Source organism: Onychomys torridus, chromosome 6, assembly GCF_903995425.1.
Source record: "Onychomys torridus chromosome 6, mOncTor1.1, whole genome shotgun sequence".
Taxonomy (NCBI): domain Eukaryota; kingdom Metazoa; phylum Chordata; class Mammalia; order Rodentia; family Cricetidae; genus Onychomys; species Onychomys torridus.
In genome coordinates this window covers 60,365,909-60,389,842 of record NC_050448.1, presented here as the reverse complement: position 1 = coordinate 60,389,842, position 23,934 = coordinate 60,365,909, and the positions used below count along the sequence as shown (strand labels likewise).

The window sequence follows — 23,934 nt, the reverse complement described above, 5'->3', positions numbered from 1 at the left end:
GACAGACGAGCCTACAGCATTAGACCATCAGTGATGGAAGGCTGACATCACTCACTGTTATCATTTGTTTTGTGTGGATAGGTGTTTTGCCTGAATGTCTCTCTATACCCCATATACATGCCTGGAGTTCAAAAGAGGGTAGCAGATCCCCTGGATCTGGAGTTACATATTGTTTGTGTTCCCATATGGGTGCTGGAAAAAGAATCAGGTCCTCTGGATGAGCAGCCAGGGATCTTAACTTCTGAGCCATCTCTCAGTCTCATTCCCTGATCTTTCTAGTTTTTCATCTCTTTACCTGATAGAAATCTTGAGAAAAAACTGGTGGGTTATCATTGACATCCAACACACAGATGATAAGGGAACCCTCTGTGTGGTGTCTCGAATCAGAAATGCGGATGATCAGCTCATATTCCATAACATCTTCAAAATCCAGTGTTTGCAACAGCACCACCACTCCAGTGTCCTGACTGATGGCGAACTTGGCTCCAGAACTGCTCTCTTTGACAAAACTGAAGGTGAGAGCTGGACTCAAATCCGCATCATGGACGGATACCCGAGACACAATTACACCAGGCAGAGAATCTGCAATCATCATGACCAGCGTCAGCTTCCATTAAGCTCATCATCAAAAGATATTTCTTCAATCATTCAACCCAAGGATTTTCATTTTAAATCTAAAATGGTTTTTTCTGGCATGATTTCTCATGTGAAGCTCATTATGGGCTAAATCAAAACACAGAAGAATTTATAAGTCCAATAAAAGTGAAAATCTACCACAGTGTAGAAAATTGAGGAAGTAGGCTATGCTCCAGTCTTATATTACAGTTTTCTACCATATGCCTACAACATAACTCCAGAATCAGAAACCATTCTGAGCACTTTCCTGTAGGGTAGAGTTTCTATGCCTGAGCAGACACTCACAGGGTTTAGGGGAAAAGAAGGACATTACTCAAAGCATTAATGCAAATCATTAACTTTGAAAAGAGGCCAGAACCGAATGATAATATTTAGGTATAGATGTAAGATTTAGCACTTCATTATCTAGGGAAAAAAGAAAAGAAAGAAAGAAAAATATTTTTGATAGTGACATAGACATTGCTTTCTTCTCTTAAATTTGTTTCTCAAAATTAAAATTCCCAAGGCTAAGGGAAAACAAAGTATTCACAGTGTTAGTGAGGAAAGCAAATGGCTACGATTACTCACTAAAAAGCTCTTACAGAACACAAGGCATGCTCAGTGTCTCCTGCACCACCAGGTTCACTACCTAAACCACTTGTGAAAGGAACTTTATGGTGCAGATGAAAAGTATCTTCCAAGACATTCAGAATTGTTCCACTGTATACACGAATCATAATCTTCAGTCATCATGCCTAGGGGAGAATTCTTGGTGAACACTAAGCTCACCTTACCACATTCAACAGATTTTGATTCTTGTAATTTGTTCTGATAGTATCTTCACACCAGTTGTGTTGATTTATTTTAACATAAATTCATGTGCTTGGGAACAGGACACAGTGCATCAAATCAAATGAAAATATCAAAAGTGAGAAATAAAACTGAAATATGTTTTGTTTGTAGAGAGTAATAGGTATAGGCACTCCTGTCTGTAGAGAATTCTCTACAGAAAGGAGTCGGTATAATCTCTTTAGAAAGCAAAGACAATAAAAATTTCAGAATGTTTCAGGAATGGCTTTGGTATGAAGAGAGAAAGCAAAGGGACAAAGGTCACCATCATTTTCAATTTTGTCTATAGATGGATAGGTTGGCTTTACTGGTGCAGCCATTCACTGTGGGACAACCTGAGGTTCACAGACTCTAGAGACATTGTGTAACAAATGACCCAAACAGTCCAGCACTGAAACCATTATGCCTTTAGTCTCAACCAGTAGTGCAGTACTGATGCTGAAAGTTGGGTTATGCTAGAGGAAAGTCTGACTCTGTGTGTTAACATATTAACTTCACCATCATCAGCAGCATCCTGCAAAGATCAACAAAGCATGGGTCCAACAGCATCAGTGCTCAGAAGGGTCAAGTGATGGTTACAGCAACAACACGGGCTTCTGTCTGGAGTACCTTTAGTGTCTAAGGCATATCTTTCTGCACATGGACACACTGCAAGGAATGACCATGAGAGACAATTCAGCCTCCAGCCTGCCTGAACGCAAATCCAAGGGGTATGATTTAAACCCCTTGACATTTGAACTTTTCCTTTTGATCATCCACTCTTTATTCAATAAAATGAAGGCAAAATTATCTGGCTTTTGTGGCTGTGGAGAACTCATACTCAATATTTAACAACTGACTATAAAAAGTGCATAAGGTAATTCAAAGTTGATTCCAAATTGCCACACTTACTTTCCGCAATTTCTATTGCTTCTGAGGGGAGAAAGACTGGGGCATTGTCATTGATATCAATCACCTGTATCTTGACCAAGGTTGTAGCAGACAGCCTGGGCACCCCTCTGTCTGTGGCTTGCACAATCAAGCTGTTTTGGAAAAGAATCAAGGAATGTTATGAGCCATCTAGGAAGTATTAAAAAAAACATAAATATCAAATCTAGTTTAATTTTTTATGTGTATTTGCTGGCTTTTATTTCTCCCATGGCCTTTTCTAAATGGCATCATTTACAATTTATTTCACAAGAATGGTAGCTTGAAATTTATGTATTTTTGACAAGTTTTAAGAACAAACTCCAGCAGGCTGCTTGGGGTCACGAAGCATTAAAGTGAAAATAAATGCATGATTTCTTGGAGACAAACTTTAAAATTCTACTAAGAATAACTCAAGCAATACATGCATCAACACTTGTGCCCACTCTACTACATGGGGATTGCTACATATTTCCATCTAATGTATCATCAAAACATTCTGTCAAAATGATGGCTATATATGGATATTTTTCAGATCCAAGTTTCAAACCAATCAACACAATAGACTTGGGAGATCTTGCTGCCATGATGAAGGAGTGACTGGGTCATGATGTGCTTGGACTCTGCAGGAAAAAGGGTGGGTTCTGAAGGAATTGACACAATATGATTTAATCTCCTTGGAGTGGGACTGCAGTGATGTAGTCTACCATCCAAACTAGAACAACTACTACTGGCCTTAACTTCTCCCTTTCCCTCCCTACTCTTCTGGTATCATCCAGTTGCAAGTTTGGCCAGTTGATCTCCTCAGTACCCCTTAGATTAGTGTTTTGTCTTTACCATCCCTAGCTTAAGAGCCTCAGATAGAGTGATCAACTACATTGCTTAAATCTAGGACCTAAGGGTTTCCTGGAACGTGGAAAATCCACTGTTTTTACAACCAGTGAAGCCCACACAAATTGCAACTTGAGATTTCTAATACTCAATCCAGAGAAGTAATGGATTTCCTATACTAAACATAGAGAAGTGTATGCCTGTGCTCGCCAGTCTCTGCACCCATTCACCTGAAATGCTGTTTATGTTTTGCATCCTTGGGGCTTGAGAGATGATGCAGTAGTTAACAATGTAAATTTCCCTTGAAGAAGATCCAAATTCAGCTCACAACCACTCTGATGCCATTTGGCCTCTGTAGGCACCTGCACTCATGCTCTCTCCTTGTTCCACATGCACATGATTAAAAATATATAAATAGTAGTTTGAAAACCTGAACACCTATTTAATCATCTGCTTGACTCTCCATGATAAGACCAATCAAACTCCCAAGGAAGGAAATTGACCTTCTAAGCACTGGCTCCTGCCTGATGCTCCCATCCTTACACTTTGGTGCCTTCTCAATGCTCACATCTCCAGTATGAGTTCCCCAATTCTCATGTGATCTGAAATCCCTTCGTGACCATAGCACACTGCACATTTTCCTGCCACTAGAGTTATCTTTCTTATGGTTTACCTGTCTTGTCTCTCCCATGAGTGGATGTCTTACTTTAATACCTGTCTTTAATGAATGTTGATGTCAGTTTCTGAAGGCTTTTTCTGTGGTTAGAGATTTATTACAAGGTAGAACCAGAATTCAATCTTCGGTCTTGCTCAACTCGAAATCTGTACCTCTGCTAATGGGCCCCTCCCTCAGCATGCTGCATACACAGGACACATAAGCATAGCTTCTTTTTCATCTTTTTTCTGAGTGTTTTGAGAGTCCATGGGAGAAGCATTGTAAAGCAAGCTGTCAATTAGAATAACAATTTTGTTCCAGAGGGTATTAATATGAACCAGTTATGGAAGTTACCTTTTAAGAAACTGGATCTTGAAAGTAGGCACACTTCCTCTTCCATTGATAACACCTTATAGGTGTCTTTTCTTTTCCGATCTTATTTAAAATGATGTAAAATACGTCTCATCTCTTTCTTGTTTTCAATACCACTAAGAGAAAACAGTCACTGCTGACTGTCTGTGAAGCCCACAAGTGCTGCCCTCTACACTCATGGGGATGGGGCATTAGCAGAGCCCCCACTGAGGCTTCACAGGGGTGATTCCTGGTGGGAATTTGATTTGTGAGTATGGCCACCCGTGTGGTACATATGGGAATATTCTTGTGAGAGGAATCATCTCAAAATAGCTTCTTTTACTGCTGTCTTCCCTCGACATGTGACCTGAAGTTTCAGCCGAGACATCAAGGTTAGACTTCTGTCAACTCTGCCATTACTGTCACAGACACCCTTATTTACATACTGCCGCAACCTTAGGATTTTATGTAATGCCTAAGTCAGGTGAAAAGGAAACTGAGCTTCTTGGATATGGAGGGAAATCTCTTATCTGATTGAAAATGAAAAGCAGCCTCTGGATGGTTGAAAGAACAGAGGGGAGACCATGGAAGCAGAGCCTCTGCGATTCTGAGCTGAGTCTCTGAGGCCTCACGCTCTCTGAAGGTTCCTTGGCAGTCTTTGTGAAGCCAAGGGTTGCAGCCTGTTCAACTGGCTCTGTGTTGCAAGACTGTTGCACAAAGCTGTGTCAGAAGAGGACACAAAGAAACTGACCAGACTGCCCATCCTACATCCAGAATACCCTTTCCTGTCTGCCCAGTGTGGGCAGCTTCTCTCACTTACAGTCCACCTCAAATGAGGCCTTGGACCGGGTAAGATCTGACGTAATTTCCTCAAAATACTGAAGTGGTTGGCAGAGATGATGAAAAAGTTATCACGCCACTATATCTCAAATGTCTACTGAGAATTTTCTTCTGAAATTCCTTCTGAAATGTTAAGAAAAATAAAAACATCAGCTAACACCAGAAACAATTATAAAGAAGAATTAGGATTTCTAGTGAAAGATGATAAGATGGCCTCTCAGATCCATCTCTTCTTCCCTGAATTCCATTGAGGAGGTAGCTAGGGCATTTAATAATATGCACATCCACACAGCTAAACCAGGAATCGGGAACAAGTGGGAAGTAAAAGAGATGAGAAGATACAAGATGCCCTGGGTGGATGCTGGTAAGCATGTGGAAGGAAGCCAGAGATTAGAAGGTATGCAAAGATACAGCACTGAAAATGACCTTGAGGTCCATTGATTGAGTATGTTTGTTTTACAAATTGTTTTACATTTTTACACACACACACACACACACACACACACACACACACACGCACACACGATGCATATATATGTATGTGTGTCTGTGCATTCATATGTACATGTTTATCTTACATGAGGTCTTTCTTCCATGATCTTTAATTTTTTTCAGTCTCCTGTTTTATAATAGGAAGCATCCCAGAGAAGTAAAACAAAAGTGAACCAACAAACAAAAAAAGAAGTCTCACACCTGAAAGGGGTCAGTGTCTACACAATGCATGGCAGCAACCAAAACTGGCCAACACCCAAACAAAAACAATAATGAAAATAAACAAGAAAAGAAATGGGTAAAGGGGAAGAAAGGCACAATGAAATCATGTATGAGGATAGAAAGACATGGCCCCTTATTTAAAAAGAACTTATTCCACTCAAGAGGGTGTCCACATTAAAGAGTATAATGAGGGTCAGTGAGATGGGTCAATGAAAGGAAGCCCTTGCCCACCAATCCTGAGGACCCATAAGGTAGAAAGAGAAAACTAACTATACAGGATGTCCTCTCACCTCCGTTCTCATGCTATGGCATGTGCATACACACAAATACACACACACACACACACACACACACACACACACACACACACACACAAAATGTCCAAAATTAAAAAGAATATAATAATTATTATATTGTTCTAAATATAATAAGTAAAAAAGAAAAACCTTAACTGTTCCACAGAGAAGGTAGAAAATTGCATACGGTAAAGAAGCTGAAATTGTACAAGGCTTCAGACCAAACAGATGTTAGACCATCAAAGACCAATGCCTTTCAAAGTCAGAAAGATACATTTTAATCTTTATACCATCACACACACACACACACACACACACACACACACACACACACACATATGCGTACACACATGCATATACACATATGCTTATATATGATTAGAGGGATTTGCAGATATACAAGGGCCCAGATAATTTGCTTCTATGGCAGAGGAGAGGCAGTCAGCTTCTCGGCATTTGCTTCTCACAGTTTGGAGTTAATTTATTCATGAGGAGTTGGAGAAAGGCCTTTTTAAATATTAGGACTAATTTAAATGTTGGGAACATGACGCAAATAGGAAAAAGTTGAAAACCCTTAGATGTAATTGCTAACTAAGCTCCATTGAGTAAGAATTCAGAAACAGAAAGCCTTCACAATTGGAAAGTGCTTAGTTCCTGGGACCTGCAGATTATCAATAATCTCTACAATTACTGAAATCTCTTCAATTACTGAAAGAACTCTTGGGCTGAGATTTACCTACAGTCATCTGTGGAGGGGAGATGCTTCATGCTTGAAATTACCATAGCAGCAATGAGGCGAAAGAAGAATTTTAACATATTTATATATTAAGCACAATAATTTCAATAATTACATTAAAATATTACAAAGCATTTCTTAACAGCTAACTTAGGATAAGGTTTTAAACTTTTAAAAATACCTTTGAAGTAATATTTTGAAATATATTAAATAAAAAAACAACAACAAAACACTTAATCAAACTTTCAGAATTGGAAAGGTTTTTGGGTGGTTAATTAGTCCAATCCACTCAGTAACATATTTCATTCAAACCAGCTTTCAGTGCTTAACCACACAAATATATTGTATTTTCCTCATGAAACATGAAAGTCGCCTCAAATATTGACAGTCTTTTGTACTTTTTTTTCTTAAACATAACGTCTGTTTTGTAGCCTGTATGGTAGAAATCATGTGACTGAGGGTCAGGATCACTGAGGATAAGTCTAAATTTGATCCTCAAATAGTATTGCAACTGAGAATAAGGCACTCTAGGTAACTTGCACTGTTAATACATAAAATATCTGCCTTAACTTCCTAATAAAAGGGTTACAAGAATTAAATGAAATACAGTAGCCACACCCTGTATCCATGGTTTTTTTTTTCCAAAGTTTTAATTACTCATGGCCAACAAACATCCAAAAGTATTAGTGGAAAATTCTAGAAATAAACAAGTCATAAGTTTTAAATAGGGGCTGGAGAGATGGTTCAGTGGTTAAGAGCACTGTCTGTTCTTCCAGAGATCCTGAGTTCAATTCCCAGCAACCACATGGTGGCTCACAACTATCCCCAATGAGATCTGGTGCCCTCTTCTGGCCTGCAGACATACATGCAGACAGAACATTGTATACATAATAAATAAATACATTAATTAATTAATTAATCTAAAAAATAAGTTTTAAATAGCTATGATTTTGAGTATCTTGGTAACACTTCACACTACCATACTCTTTCTCCCCAGAATGTCAATTGGTTTTCTGTCCAGTGTATCCACACTATCTATATGCCCACCCCTTATTTACTTATTAGCCATTTCGGTCATCAGCTATATAGCTGTGTTTCTCTTCAGGTAATTTTCGAGTTACTCATTAGTTACCTCAAATCACAAGGTTAGTGATACAAAGGATCCCCCAGGGCACAAAACGTACGAAGAGAGTTTAACAATGGCACTGTATGGCAATACTGCACGGTATTTAGAAACAAAATAAAACAATATCTATAGGGTTCAAGAGTAAGTCACAGGTATTTGGTGAGATTCTCAGAACATAATCTGCCATGAGTAAAGAGCAACTATTATAACACACGTGCAAGGGAAGGGAACCACAAAAAACACATTACAATGTAAACCACACATAAATGTAAACCAGAAAGACAAACGTCCTTCTACCATGGGCTCTTCTACTCTTTCTCTGGAGACAAGCAATGCTAACAGCTCCTCTGAGAAGTGGGTTAAGTAGAAGAATGCTCCTTTTCTCAGATGCTCATGCTGCATAAATACTAGAGTGTTCCTTCTTATCTCTTACGCAAGCTTGAGGTAGAAAAGCATAGAGAATACTTCAGTAAGCAATACTGTTCTTGGTTTGCTGTTTGTATACATGCCTCTGTCTCAATAATGCACTTGGAAACCTACTTCCTTTACACACACACCCTTCTCAAAAAAGCAAAAACAAAACAAAACAAACAAACAAACAAACAAACAAACAAAAAACAGGTTTAAATGAATCCCCAGGGGAGTCTTGGCCCTGGAGGAGATGGGAATGGAGGGGAGGAGGTGGGGCAAAGGTGGGGGTAGGGACGGGAGGGGGGAGGACAGGGGAACCCATGGCTGATGTGTAAAATTAAAACACAAATAAATATAATAAATAACAAAAAATAAAAACAAAAACAAACAACAACAACAACAAAATGTGCCCAGCAACCCTCCCCCTCCACTCGCATTGGGCTACATATACATCCTTCTCTAGACTATGTTTGTCTTCCCCCTACAACACTAAACTGTATCTATACAAATATGTTTCCAATTAATGAATTGAGGGCTGATCCAGCCTGAACTGGTTTGGGGAGCATGCACAGTAAGGCACAACTGTGTCTTCAGTACTCTTTAAGGGAGAATCTGTATTGAAGACCTTATGGCTGTGCATGATTGGGTATGCATATGAGTCAAATATGATGCACCATGGGAATGGGCACGTACAGTACAAAAGTATTATATGATCTGATTTATCAATCAAAGACGAGAACCACCCTCACTAGGTCCCTTTAGTAACCAAACCCCTCTTTCTCTGAAACCTCGTAAGAGGAAGCTCTAAACAAGATTCAGGGACCTTGAGGTCTTCCTTTACCCAGGTAGCCACTTCTGCCCTGCAGTGGATTCTGACCTTTTCCTGTTTAATGAATGAATCAATGAATTATTACATGTATTGGTGTTTTGCTGGTATTCTGTCTGTGTGAGGGTCTTGGATCCTGGAGTCACAGACAGTTGTGAGGTACCACCCTGATCCTCTGGAAGAGCCATTGGTGCTCTTAACTGCTGAGCCACCTCTCCAGCTCCTATTATTTTTAAAAAGTATTTATTTTATTTGTGTGGGTGTTTTTCCTGCATATGTGTCTGTGCAGCATTTGCATGCCCACTGCTCTTGCAGAGCCTATAAGAAGATACAGAGCACCACCACCACCACCACCACCACCACCACCACCACCACCACCACCCCTAGCTCTAAAGCATAGTTTCAGAGGGTTGTGAGCTTCCATGTGAGAGCTGGGAATGGAACCAAGGTTCTCCATAAGAACAGCCTGTTCTCTTAAGCACTGAGCCTCAACTGTATTCTGACCTTTTGCACTACTACTTTGCTTTAAAAAAGCTTCCATTGGTATTTCTGCACCCATGCCTACTTTAATTTCAATTCACTGAGTAAGAGGCCCTAGACCCCTGTCCTGTCATGGACTTCTTTTAGAAATTGGTTTCGGAGTGTTCTGTTGAAGGGCTGTGCCACCATTCTTTGAGGAATATCCATTTGTGGCCATTTTTGCTTTCTTAGAGTCCTTTGCTTTATAGAATGAGATGCTAGAAGATTTGTATGTGAGTCTGGACTTTACAAACACTGACTCCAGAAATCACTGAGCAGGCTCGCAGCAGGGTTACTCCTTTTGGAGGCTGGCATCCCTCAGACTCTAGGCCACAATCTTCAATGTTAACATCAGCTTTTAATTCTGCTAGACCAAGTCCCACAACAAGGGCCCTGATGACAAGGCTCTGCCTTTCACACACAAAAAGAATAAAGAATTACAAAAAGGAATGCCATTCAATCCTACTCTTCGTGTGAACAGTAACACAAGACTTTGCAGAGGACATTTCCACTCAGTGGACACTTGGCCAACCCTGTCTTTTGAAATTCTCTCCCTTGGTTCTTAAAAAGATACATCAAATTTCAGATCTAGTCCAGTCACTTTTTCAAAACAGGAAATAATCTCTAAGACTATTTGAATGTGTCTGAAGGTCCAAGGATTGGTCAGCAAGAAGCAAGTAAGAACTCTCTAACAAGAGATAAACCTGAACACACCTGTAGGAGTCGGTGGACTCATAGTCCAGGCTAGACTCTGTCGTTATCACCCCACTCAGTGCGTTGATCTGGAAGGCTTCTGCTTGGTTGCCAGAGACAATGGAATACTCGAGCAGGCTGTTCAAGCCACCATCCAGGTCAGTAGCAAACACCTGTGAGAAATCAATCTTTCCATTGGAAAAAACTCAACCTGGAACGTGCTCCAAACCTGCCTCTCAGAGAATTGCATTAGGAAAGAATACAGACTTTCAAAGGCATGTTAAAAAAAAAAAAAATTCTTAGAGCAGTGGTTCTTAACTTTCCTAATGCTGTAACACTTGAATGCAGTTCCCCATGGCGTAGTGATCCCCAACCACAAAATTATTTTCATTGCTATAAATTTCCTAACTGCAGTTTGCTACTGCCATGAATTGTAATGTAAGAATCTGTGTTTTCTGACGGTCTAAGACAACCCCTATGAAAGGATCATTCAACTCCAAAGGGGTCAGGACCCACATGTCGAGAAGCATTGGCTTAGAGTCACACCAACATACACTTGACATTTACATTTGACTTTAATGAACTGAATAATGGGACAGAAAATGTTCTCACATTCATCTAAAAGATTTCCAAATGTCACTCACATGTGTCAAGCTACAACTGTGTGCAACTGGCAAGTTTACTGGAAACTTCTAATATGCTTGAATAGAAGCTTTCTAGTTCTGCTATGGATTCATGCTGGGTCCAGAATGGGAAAATGAACATACAGGAAACTCCGTACACTGAATGGCAATTCTTTACTTGATCTTTCTTCTTCACTTTTGATTTTTGCATGTGTATGTAGGTTCACACATGTGCGTGTGTGTGTGTGTGTGTGTGTGTGTGTGTGTGTGTGTGTGTGTAGGCCAGAAGTTGACATTAGATGTCTTCATTTATTTCCTTGGGCAGACTCTCTCCCTAACCTGGAGACCCCTGAGTCAGCCAGACTAGCTAGCCAGCTAGCCAGGTTGCCCCACGAATGCCCTTCCCCCCTTCTAAGGATGGGACAGGCTGTCACACCTGTCTGCTTTTGCATGTTGTCTGGGGGTTTGAACTCCAGCTCTCATGCTTACACAGCAAGTGCTTTATCCAGGGAGCCATCTCCCAGCCCTCTTTGCCTCTCTTATTGATTTAAGTATTGTCTATTAAAAAAAAAGGGGGGGGCGATAGGAGACTTTTTATATTATAGTGAAATTTTAATTCGAGGGGACCTTTGAAACGTGAATCAAGTCATAGATTTGCTGCTAATAAATTATCATCCTGATGGCTTGTTAGATGAGTTTTCAAAGTAGTGTTAAGGATAGAACAAAGAGTCTGTATGATTTCCCATGGAGATATAGAGCAGGGTCTTCTATGCTGAATTCCAATCACTAGACCAGTTGTATCACTGGAGTCAAGATTTTCCCAAGTTGTCGAGTTATTAAAGTGTTTTGATTCATGCTCTATATCTGCCATGACTCCCCCTCAGCTCATAGCCCTTGTCATCTCTTGGGCTCCTGTACTGACTTCCAGGTTTTCTTTCTCAGTTCAGTCTTCAAACTTCTTCCCACATTCTCTGAGGATTCTGAGGACTACAAGGAATACACTGGACCTCATCAAGAGGGCATTCCAACCAGCTCTGTGGTACAGAAAGTCCACAGCAGCCTCTGAGATCACCACGAAGAAGAACTAGTTTCCAAGTAGGGACAGATGAAGTCCATCGTGTCCCCTGAGTTGGATATTTAAACATGTTTCAGAGAATAGACCTCTCCAGGTGGGTGTTAGCACTTCAGTATGCTGGCCACCCAGCGTCATCAGGGTAAGTTCACCAGAGTGTGTGACAGGCCAGCGTTGCCCTGGCCAACACAGGAAGAACAGGAGTGACTCCGGGAGCTGCAGCCTGCACTGTCGCCGTCAAGGGAACGAGCTCTGGTTTGCCTGTCTTCACCTGGGATGCAAGACATTTTTGTGACCTACAAAGTCCTTGTTAGTGCTCAGGGAGTACCTAGAGAAAGCAGGTGGCTGGGAGCTGAGCACAGGGCTAATGAAGAAGAGTGAGAAAAGAAAGTGCAGATTTCCTGCAGTGTAAGGATTCAACCAGCCCATAAAACATTGAACACATCCTAGAGATTGTTAAAACTGGATTGCATCTTCACACACACACACACACACACACACACACACACACACACACACACACTTTCTGTTACCTGTATGACATGAGCATTGTAGAGTTGGCCTTCAGACACTGAGGCTTGGTACACACTTTGTGCAAAGCGTGGAGAATTATCGTTCGTGTCCTGGATGGAAACTGCTACTTTGGTGAAGGCTCTATGCCCACTGCTCTCAGCAAAAATGATGAGCTGTATTTGGCTCCTGACTTCAGAATCAAGGAACTTAGGCTCTTCTACGATGAGTTGTCCTAGTTTCATTCCCAAGGTGGAAACATTAAACAGAAATGATGATGTTATTTTAAGTTATCTCAAAACACCATTGACTCGTGTGTTCTGACCAGGGCCATTATGGAATGAGATCTTAAGGATATTTTCAAATTTCCAACATTAATAGGCGAAGTCTATAACCTGGGAGCTTTCTCTTAAATCATCCTTTTCTCTTCATATGTAACCTACCTCAGTGTCTGTAAAGTCTACATTTTAAACATTTCTTTGAAAAAAAATCCATCTATTCATTCATTCACTGGGGCAAGGCATGCCGCACTGTGCATTCAAAGGCCAGAGGACCACTTTTGTAAGCTGGCTCTTGCCTTCAGCCTTGTTCCAGCCCTTGTCCTCTGCACTCCAGGCTAGCTGGCCCACAAACCTCCAGCCACATTTCTGTCTCCATCTCCCTTCTCACAGCAGGGGTGTAAGGATTACAGATGTGGGATTACACTGACTTTGGCTTCTTATGAAGGTTTTGTGAATTGAACTTGGGGTTATATAGGCTTGTACAGCTCATGCTTTTCCCCCCCCCCCCCCCGCCCCGAGCTGTCTCCCTGGCCCTCAAACATTTCTTAAATCCACTTCTATCTCCCTTGATGCTGTTTTCTGGGAGACGGTTAGTATTTTCCTCCATGGTCCCTGCATTAGCCACTTAACTGATCTCCCCAAGGATCCAGGATCTCCCCAAGGATCCAGTCTCCATTCTGAACTGATACAGAAGCTGTTGTTTCCCGGCATAGAACCTGTCAGTGGATTTCCACAGTGTGACAAAGGTAAGCAGCTTTAACTTACAGCCTTGCTTGTCATTTTCCACTTCCCTGTCTCTGGTGAGTATGCATCCCTCTTAAGCCTTCTGTGTTGGGACAGCTGCATCTTTCTGTTTACCTTCTTCAGTCTGGTTACTTTCCCTTGGTTGTAGACCATACTAGTGAGCACTGCTCCCTGTCTCTTGAACATCATGTCCCCAGTACCTAGCTCATGGTATTCAATACTCAGTACTTCAGTATTTAGTACCCTTATACCCTCATAGAAAATACAGAACCAGGTTACAGAAATGGACCTTAGGAGATGATGCCACAGCTCAATTTTCTTGCCCAAATTAAGAAATTCCTTTGTATGATTTCTCCTGTGTGCTTCTGTTGTGGGAAGGCATGGTAATAGTACAGGTAAAAAAAAAATAAAAAAAAAAAAAAAAGAGCCACGAAGAAGGCTAGAAAATGGGGATTTTCCAGGTACATGAAGGCACATGCATTGCAATTCTGAAGGAATCTAGAATCTCTATTAAGAACTTTACTACTACATTTAACAACTTTTTAAAAAGTTTGCTATGTATTATGAGTCTGTGTGTGTGCACATGAGTGCAACACTCACAGAGGACAGAAGAGATTTTTGGATCTCCTGGACTGGAGTTACAGGCAGTTAGAAGATGCCCAGAATGGGCGCTGGGACCCTGAGTTCAAGGTCTCTGAGAGAGCATCACCTGCTCATCACCTGTACCATCTCTCCAGCTGTTCTACTATCTAACTCAAAATGGCAGAAATTCAATGTCATGTTTGACACCAGATTTGATTTATTACTTTCACAATCCACATCTGCTGTGACCAATCCCTCCTGATAGTTTTTAGGGTGGCTGCTACTCAGGGTCGCTTCAGAGTCATTTTGTGATCGGAAGTGGAAGTGGCAAGTCTTCAGGAATCTCTGCTGTGTAAGGATAGAAGCTCGGGAGGGAGGTGGAGCCCCAGTCCCCCCAGATCACACCATCACATACTGTCTGTATAGGGAGGAGGAAGTGGAAACACAACACCAAGTGGCTGGTGTCCGGGAGAATGTGTGCTGGCTGTGGTACAGGACACAGTGGAGTGTAAATAGATTTGTCGAGCCTTGGATAGCTGCACTTGGAATGGGTCTACAGTTCCAATGCCTTTTGCTTGGTATTCATTTTGGTCCTGGTAACTGGCACACACTTGTGAAAGTCATGAGATGCCTCCAGGTTGGCACACATACTACGGTCACGTGTTTGCCTTACATCATACATCTGAATTCTTCTCAGAAACCACAAAGATGTGGCCGGGAGGAAAGTGCAAGCCCTCCTAATGCCTGGGCAGAAATCTTCCTGCTTTGTTATGCCAAGAAGCCTCACAAGTGCTTGAAATTTCTGCACATATATCATGTTGCCAGTGGTGTAACAGCTTGAGAATAAAAGCCATGGCAATATTTTCCAATATATGGACATTTACACAGCATTATCCAAGTTGTGAAATACACATCACAATGAGATTAAGATTCTTCAAATGGAACAGCCTTGATAATGTAATCAGGTTACTCCAGCCAGTCACATACTATGGGCATGCATCTGTGCAAATCCAAAGCAGAATGGGACAAATATTTATGTTACCCATAGCACTTAAACTCCATTCTACAACTGTGCCTGGGAAACACCGAAAGCTCAATCATTTTGTTTTGCATCAGTGTACCAAATAATGGCCTGAGTGGGACCATCTGTTGTTTGCATACCCAATCTTGGTCAAATTCTCAAATCCCTGCAGCCTCAGAATATAATGGGTGTTTTTAATCCAAAGCAACTTGAACTTTAAACACAAAAGTAAATCCTTCATTTGGAACTATGGATCAGAAGCTCATCTCATTTTTATCCTTAAGGAAAGTGACTGTATCTTTAGAGATCCATTTTATTGATTTATCATTCATACTGCTTTCCATTTTATAATTAACATATCCAGAAAATTGATGTTAGCTACTTTGGGGCATAGTTTTAATGGTAATATGTCAAGACACATGAAAGATGCATTTTGTAACATAAAGTTTTGAAAAACTGTTTCCTGAACAGCAGTATGGTATGTTATATAGTCAATATACCTCCATGATAACACACCTGGTGAGATATAAGTGTGCATAATTTGTGTTAGACATGCATGCACATGTATACATCATCAGAATGTCCTGGCAAGATGTAATGGGTCCTCAGAGGACAAAACAGGGAGGCAGGCACTGAAAGCCAGTGTGAATTCCAAGAAGTTCTGCCCTTCAGATGCATCTCTCATAATTGTGCAGAGTATAGACAACAAAATGAGGGAAATGCACAGGAGGATACAGGAACTCCTAGGAAATCTAACACACAGCAGGAAACCCAAATCTGTCTCTATTCCAGAGGAATGGGTATCATTACAAAACAAAACAGATATGTGGAGACATGTTTTTTTCTGAACCTTAGTGGTAGTTGAAAGGGAGTGGAAAACAGGTTCTGAGATCTCATTAGCCTACATTTGAGGTTATAGTGGCAATGGGACTACCCTAGCAGGAGAGAAGATAGTCCCAGAGACATGATTGATACCAAGCTCTGAGTTTCAGACCCCAAAGAATGACTACCTCCCCGAGAAATGCCACGCTAGGTGGGGGAGGAGGAGGAAGCCCTATGCCAGCCAGAGGAACCTGCCTCTCAGGGAGAGATGTCTCTCGGGTCTGATAACCATCCAGACTACCTTGCAGGCAGACCTGAGCCAGGACAATGACAAGTCAAGGAAGGTTGGTACAATGTCCTGACAAGGACTCCCTAATTACATATGTCTCCAGCCTTCTATTGAAAATCAAACGTCAGGTCAGAGCCCCAAAGGTGCAGTAGGGGAGCCCTAAACTCCTTTGTTTGTTCCTCTTCCCAGTTTGGCCACATCGACTGAAGAATCTGCTGTTGCTTTTCACTGTCTGTTCTTCTTAACTGGAGTATGTGGGGGGTGGCAGAGCAGCGCTAGCGGGGGCCTCCAGGGCCTAGGACCCACCCTGAAAGTGTTAGTATCAGCTATATTTTCAGAGTTATGCACGTTAAGAACTCCTAAGAATTAAATTTAGGGATGGAGAGAGTTGAATGGAAGAGTGAGAAAGAGTTCAGAGTCTCAAAACTTACAACAAATAAAAGAACCAGAGAATTTCTGAAAATTGAGAAGTACAGATCTCTAAACCTATGGGTAATAAAAACAAAACAACAACAAAAAAAACGACAAAGATAGAAAAACATAAGAAGAGGTGTAGGAGAGAGTCCCGGGGCCCAGCATTTGCTAATTGGAGTTTCACAACAGATGCCAAGGAGGGGCTTTCAGAAAGTGGCGGATTTCACAGAGCAGCAATGGGAACTGGATAGCAGGGCACTTCACCACGAAGACACGAACTGAGTGTAGAATTAGAAATCCAGCAAAGCTACCTGTCAAAAACAAAGACTGGATACACGTTTTTAGAGAACCCAAATCAGAATTAATTTAATGAATGTTTCAATAAAAAAAGGAAAAAAGACAGCGAGCTGGGGGAGCCTGAGATGTAATTTAAATCACCTGTAATTTCAGGGTCCTGAGACTCCAGCAGGAGGGCAATGAGTTCGAGGTCAGTCTGGACTACATAACAAGACTGCCAGAAAGGAGAGGAAGGGGGCAGAGGGGAGGGTGGGAGAGGACGGAAAGAGGGAGGGAGAATGGGAAAAGGAAGGGGGAGAGGGAGGGGGAGTAAAAGAGAGCGAGGAGACAGAGAGGAACAGGAAGAGAGGGGTGTGAGGAAAGGGAGAAGGAAAACAGGACATCAATAAAAAGACAGCTAATTCTATTTTAAGATACAAATTACTCCAGATCTGGACACTTAGAACCATGACTGACAAAAGCATATACTTTGAAAAAGGAGTATTTGGACTAGAAACTTACAAGTCTCCTCTGTGATTGGAATGAAGTGTTGTCTTGTGTTAGACTCCAATCATATATGTTAAAAAGCTAGGTTAACTAATAAAGGGAGAGAAGTCATTATATACTTCCCAACAAATACAGGGGAAAATGTCATGACAGAAAATGATTGCCAATTGAAGGTTTGGAAACCTGTCAGAATCTGCAAGCTTGCTCAATACAAAGGCAAAAGACAAAGGTGAATTTCAAGTATATGTCAGTTCTCTCAAAAAGTAAAAAAAACAAAACAGCACGGTTGCATTTGTTTTAGCAAGAACAAGTATGAAGCTCTTGGGCTAATGGAAACAGGAAGGCAACAGGGGACCCGTCATTCATTGCTATCCTTCCTTATGGAGACTGTTTCAGGCACTATAATGTCATAGTCAAGCCATAGAAGAGAACACAGTGTGATTCTATGATGCTTCCATCATGCTAAAAGATAACATTAGACAGGGATTCAAACACGGTGGGATAGTAAACACAAGGCTCTGACCTGGTGCCTGGTTGCTGATCACCTGAGGTGAAAGAGGTGGACCTAAGGTACGTATATGCTAATGTTCTTGATTTAGCTGCTCTACACTGTATACCAATTTCTAGACCACAATATAGGAAGGAGGAACCAAAGGAATAAGGGACAGAAGAGACTTACCAGAAAGGGAAGGGACCCAGAGTGCTTTCCTGATCCAGTCAGGCTTTTTTGTTGATGGTGGTGTTTTGTTTGTTTTCTTTGTTTGAGACAGGGTCTCTCTACATAGCCCTTGCTGTCCTGGTACTCACTGCATACGACCAGCCTGCCCTCAAAATCATAGAGATCCACTTGCCTCTGCCTCCTGAATGCTGGGATTACAGGTGTGTGCACAAACCTGGCCTCCAGTAAGGTATTAGTTTGAGAGATAGGTAACAAATGAATGGGCTTTGAAATGCCTGTTGCCTAGTGAGAAAACACATGCATTTTATCATCCCATCTTACACACATTTTAAAAATATTTTAAGGTAAATTTCAACCCAGCTAATTGCTGAGTCACAAAATGTATTTCCATGGGTAAACTCTTAGATATAATGATCGGTGGAGTTTATTTTTGTTTATTAAAGGAATTCAGGGAATCGGGAAGGCTATGCCTGGATCTCATAAGTGTGATATGGGAGAAGGGTCTGGACAGCCTGCAGGAATACACAAACCTTACTATTCTTCCTTTTTTATATCTCAATACATTTAATGTTAGTTCTTCTCACAGACCTGCATACACTGAAACCATGTGGAACTTGAGGTGTGGTGATGTTTGACGTACTGTCCTTTGTTCCACTGTGGATGAGGAGATGGAGGCATCTAGCACATCTCTCTCAGCAAGAACACCTACCAGAGGCTGGGTGGACCAAAAGCCACACCACCCTGGATGAGATGACATTTACTCAAACTCACTCTTATTTTTCCCCCACAAGAACATAACATATAGTAAATGAAGCATCTGAGCTGTACAGAAATGCAGAAATCATTAGAAATTCTTGTTGAGGTTTGACAGTGGAGCCATTGATACCCATCACTCTCTGTGCTTGTGTGATCAGTTGGTGCTCACTTACAGTGTAGTAATTGTCTTATGGAAGCCACGTTTAATATACACCTTATTTGAAGGTAGTTTCTTTAATAGCACAGAGAAATTTCCCATGAGTCCTTGGGTTTCCCAGTTGAGATGAGTGGTGGCTCTTAGAGGCCCTTCCAGTGAAAACTCCCTAAGGCCAGAGTATGTTTAGTTTTAAATCAAATTCAGTATCAATGGTCTCCCTAATTTTATCTTCAATTTCCCAAGCAGGTAGATAAATTATAAATAAAAACCAATGCATCTCCAAAGACTCAAAAGGAAGGATAGACACAGTGTATTTTGGAAATGGTGAGAACACAATTTTCAGTGACTCTATACATATAAACAAATACACAGCTTTGGGTTTTCCATAATTTCTCATGGGCTGCCATAAGACAATTCTTATTTACCTTTAAATTATTTAGCTCTAACCATTTCAAACTTTCAAGTTTTTAATTTATTCTTTCACAGTTTCATATACATATGTATGCATGTTTGTATGTATGTATGTTTGTATGTATACATAAAATCAGATCACATTCATCCTCTATTACCCTCTACTACTCCCTTCAACCCTGCTGAACCCCTTATTCCTAACAAACCTACCTCTCACTGTTATTAATTTTGGGGATCACTGAGTTTTTAATTCGTTTTTAATTACATGGGCATAGGTGAGGGCTATGGACTGGAGCACAGACACCTTACACCACTAAGGAATGACTCTGCCTCCAGCTCCCTGTGTGGGGCCAAGAAATCATGAACCCCTCCTCTGTCCATGGTGGATTGCTGACAGGCCTGATCTTGCACAGGTCTTGTGGGGGCGCCATAGCTGTGGAGAGCTCATAAATGTCTAGAAAGCAATGTGTTACCACCCTCCTCCCATTCGTTGGCTCCTGTGTCCTTTCTGTGCCTTCTTTTGTTCTGAACCTTCCACATTTTTCGGAATTACTTAGCAGCAGTACCAGCGAACAGACAATAAAACCATCATATGGTAGAAAGGGATTACCTGAGTTGGAGCCCAGGGAAAACACTCCATCTTCATTCCCACTAAAAACGGAATATTTAATGGGGTCTGTAATTGATGCAGGAGCAAAAGCCTTTACGGTCACAACAGAAGTACCTGTAAAGTCAGGGTTAAAAAACCAGCCATTAGAAAATCTCCTGGAAGCATGAGAGCAAACAGTGGGTAATTGCCTCCTACTCTTGTTTCACTGGTCAGTTCCTGTGGCAGTCACTGTCTTTGTAAGCCATGTCCCACAGTGAGGACTGGGATGCAGGGACAAGCTAGAGGAGACCCAGCCTGGCAGTAGTTACAAACTGGTAGAAGGTAGACAATGAACAGTTAGACAATACCCAAGCAAAGTATGTTTCAGATTGCGTGGACTACCCTGGAAAAGAGAAACTGTAACTGACAAAAAGCATGGGATTTTTTGTTTGTTTGTTTTGTTTTGATGGGGAAAGCCGACCCTCCTTTTAAAAGTGTGGGTGCAGTGAAGAATACGCAGCCACACAAGGAACTGGCAGGAAAGGATTCTGGGAGGATGGCAGTGAGGCTGGGAAAGAGCATCGTTTTTTGGATCAGTCAGTTGAAGAGGAGACATCAACAGAAAACACCAGTGTACAGGAGGGGAAGATTTGATTGCAGTTATGTTGACTTAAAGCTATTAAGAAATAGAGGAAAACATTATGGTATGCACTAAGCTGAGACCAACTAAGATCACACTGCTAGTGAACACTAACAAGTGAAAATGTATGGACTAAAGGGTACACTGTGTGACTCACTGGGCCACACTACAGCTTCCACAAGGAGATGTTTTGGTTTTGCTGCTTGTTTTTTGGTTTGTTTTTTTTTTTACTTGTTTACTTTTACTTTTAAATTTTGTTTTTGGGAGAAGATTGCAAGGGCAGAGGGTGGAAGCGGGGGGATGGGGAGATGAATGGGATTGGGGTGCATGATGTGAAATCCACAAAGGCTCAATAACAGTTAAAAAAAACAATTTAAAAAAAGATGGTATTATGAACATCTAGGCTAGAGGCAATAATCTTGGACCGGTGAAAGAGAGATAAATAATAGACGAATTAAATATGTCTTTTAATATTCCTCCTTGAACACTGGGAATGATTCTTTAGCCAGGTCTCAACTAGTCACAGGTATAGCAACCTGGCTAGAGAAAAACCAAGGAGTTCACTATGTGACACTAATGTTGCCATTAACTGTTAAAACAGGGCAGGAAAAACTTGGAAACATCTTTAAGGAAAAAGCAGGATTTGAACAGGGTGGAGGAAGAAACAAAATCAAATACAGGAACCAACTGATTATGAGCAAGAACAGTTTGAAAGGGCTGATAGTTACCATAAGGTAGCTGGCATGATTTGAACTGGGAGCCTGCCAGGCAGCTGTGGAGTAAGTTCTGACAGACAGGGAAAGATGGGAAAGAGGGTGGAAACAAGTAGGCTTTATGCTAGGCATCATCAAGCTTCTCTGTGAAAGGCTATGAGTTAGTATTGCAAATGTTCAAGTCCACCCAGTTTGGCATGAAAAGAACCATGGGCAGTGTACAAACAGGTGAATGTGGCTGTGTTTCAATAGAACTTTAAGAAAAAGTGAAATATCTATACATGACAGGAAGGGGTGAGAGGAAAGGAAAGTTTCCGAGTCAGGGGTGGTGTTGGGAGGGAAGATGCTTAGTGGCTTTGGGGTCCTCTGGGCCTAGGGGCTGGGACAATCATTTCAGCAGCCAGGAGGGCCCTGGAGGACCACAAGGATGTCATTCAGAAGCCATGATGTCTTCACTCCCAGCAGCCTGCACTTTATTGCTCTGTTCTGTTCTGCTTCCTAGACTGCTGATCCACTCACCTCCTAGGATGCCCCAGCTTTTTAAAAGAGTGTTTTCTGTTTAATCAATTTCACTAACATAAAATTTACTTGCACATACTTAAACTATATCAGTCTCTGAGTAGAGATAGTACACATCTGCATAAGCAATGTCACATACTTTAACTGTATCAGTCTCTGAGTAGAGATAGTACACATCTGCATAAGCAATGTCACATTCTGCACCTACTGTTTCTAGCACTGCAGAAGTTGCTCTTGTACGTCTACTCTTTGTCACTCAGTGTGTTTTGCAGGATGCTTTTGGCAGGGAATGACTGGTCTGCATTTCTGCCACCTAGAACACTTCTGCCTCTAAAGCTTCATATACTTGCCAACCATGTAACACCTGGCTGCTTTTTCTCAGCGTAATTTTTGAGAGTTACTTAAATATACTGTTTTCTTATCAAATATTCATTGCATTTTTATGGCGACATAGTTTTCTATTTTATGTCACACACACACACACACACACACACACACACACACACACACACACACACCACAATTTGCTTTTCATTCATCTACTAATGGATCATGTGCATTGTTTCCAGTATGGGGTAACTGTGAATAAATCTGTGAATTTCTTTGTGTCAGTGTTTGTATCGAGTTCTAATTTCATTCTTCAGGTGAAGATACTTAATGTAAAGGGTCTTTGTCTTTTTAAGAAACTTCCAGCTGTTTTCCCATTTTCCATTGTTGCTGGTAATAGTTGAGGGTTCCAGGTGCTCTTCAGTGTGGTGATATTGTGTTCCCCAATATATTGTGCATTCTAATAAACTTATCTGGGGTCAGAGAACAGATACCGAGGCCAGAAAATGGTGGCACACACACACCTTTAATCTTAGCATTCTGGAGGCAGAGATCTGACTTGATCTCTGTGAGTTCAAGGCCACACTGGAAACAGCCAGGTGTGGTAACAAGAGCCTTTAATCCCAGGAAGTGATGGCAGGAAACAAAAAGGTATATAAAGTATGGAAACCAGGAACTAGAGCTGCTTAAGTTTTCAGGCTTTCAAGAAGCAGTTCAGCTGAGATCCATTTGGATGAGGACACAGAAGCTTCCAGTCTGAGGAAACAGGATCAGCTGAGGAACTGGTGAGGTGAGGAGGCTGTGGCTTGTTCTGCTTCTCTGATTTTCCAGCATCCACCCTAATGCCTGCCTTCAGGTCTGATTTTATTAATAAGGTCTTTTAAGATTTGTGCTATACTTCAGTGAGTGGTTTAAAAGTCTCTTCCATTTTACTCACTATAGATTAAACTGAGTTCCATGGCAAGATAAAATCTCTTCCATACATTTGTATTATATACCTTTCTAGAACTCTATATTAGTTTTGTCTTTAAAGATATATAAACTAACAATAATATATTAATATATAAATGAATAATAATAAGTTATATATTAACTAATAAAAAGATGACATGAAAGTTAATTACCCTGATTTGACCTGTATCTATTGCATACATGTATTGGCTATCACACCACATCTCTGCATCTCAGATATAGGTACTGTCAGTATGTGTTAATCAAACATTTTTAAAATTTAAGGAGATGGAAGTGTTAACTATCCTAATTATCACTTACTGTGTGAATGTTATAAATCATCATGCTGTGCCTCATATGTGTATATAATTAAAAAATAATATATTTGTGTGGAGAGGTGTGTGCCAGTGGGGGTCAGTGACCAGTATTGGATGTCCTACTCTACTACCCTATGCCTTGCTTTTTGAGACAGAGCCTCTTAGTGAACCCAAGTTCATGGATGAGCCAGCCTGGTTAGCCAGTGAGCCCCTAAGGTCCTCCCAACTGCATCCCAGTGCTGATTACAGGGTGTTGGATTGGTGCTCAGCTTTCCACTTGGATGCTAGGTTCTTGTGCTTACACAGTGAGCACTTCACCTGCCAAGAGATATGACTCTAACTCCTGAATGTATTTTCAAATTCTTA

General features: G+C 41.1%; 1 protein-coding gene across 2 annotated transcripts in view; it reads right to left on the bottom strand.

Annotated features, from left to right (window-relative positions):
* Dchs2 (dachsous cadherin-related 2) overlaps positions 1 to 23,934 on the bottom strand; it is a 216,929-nt gene that overhangs the window by 8,771 nt on the left and 184,224 nt on the right. For both annotated transcript variants that reach the window (XM_036191045.1, XM_036191046.1), the window contains exons 14-18: positions 20,123 to 20,236; positions 12,597 to 12,808; positions 10,390 to 10,541; positions 2,356 to 2,486; positions 296 to 582 (exon numbers count right to left, since the gene is read on the bottom strand). In XM_036191045.1, the coding sequence (XP_036046938.1) occupies positions 296 to 582; positions 2,356 to 2,486; positions 10,390 to 10,541; positions 12,597 to 12,808; positions 20,123 to 20,236 (896 nt within the window). The remainder of the gene's footprint in view (positions 1 to 295; positions 583 to 2,355; positions 2,487 to 10,389; positions 10,542 to 12,596; positions 12,809 to 20,122; positions 20,237 to 23,934) is intronic.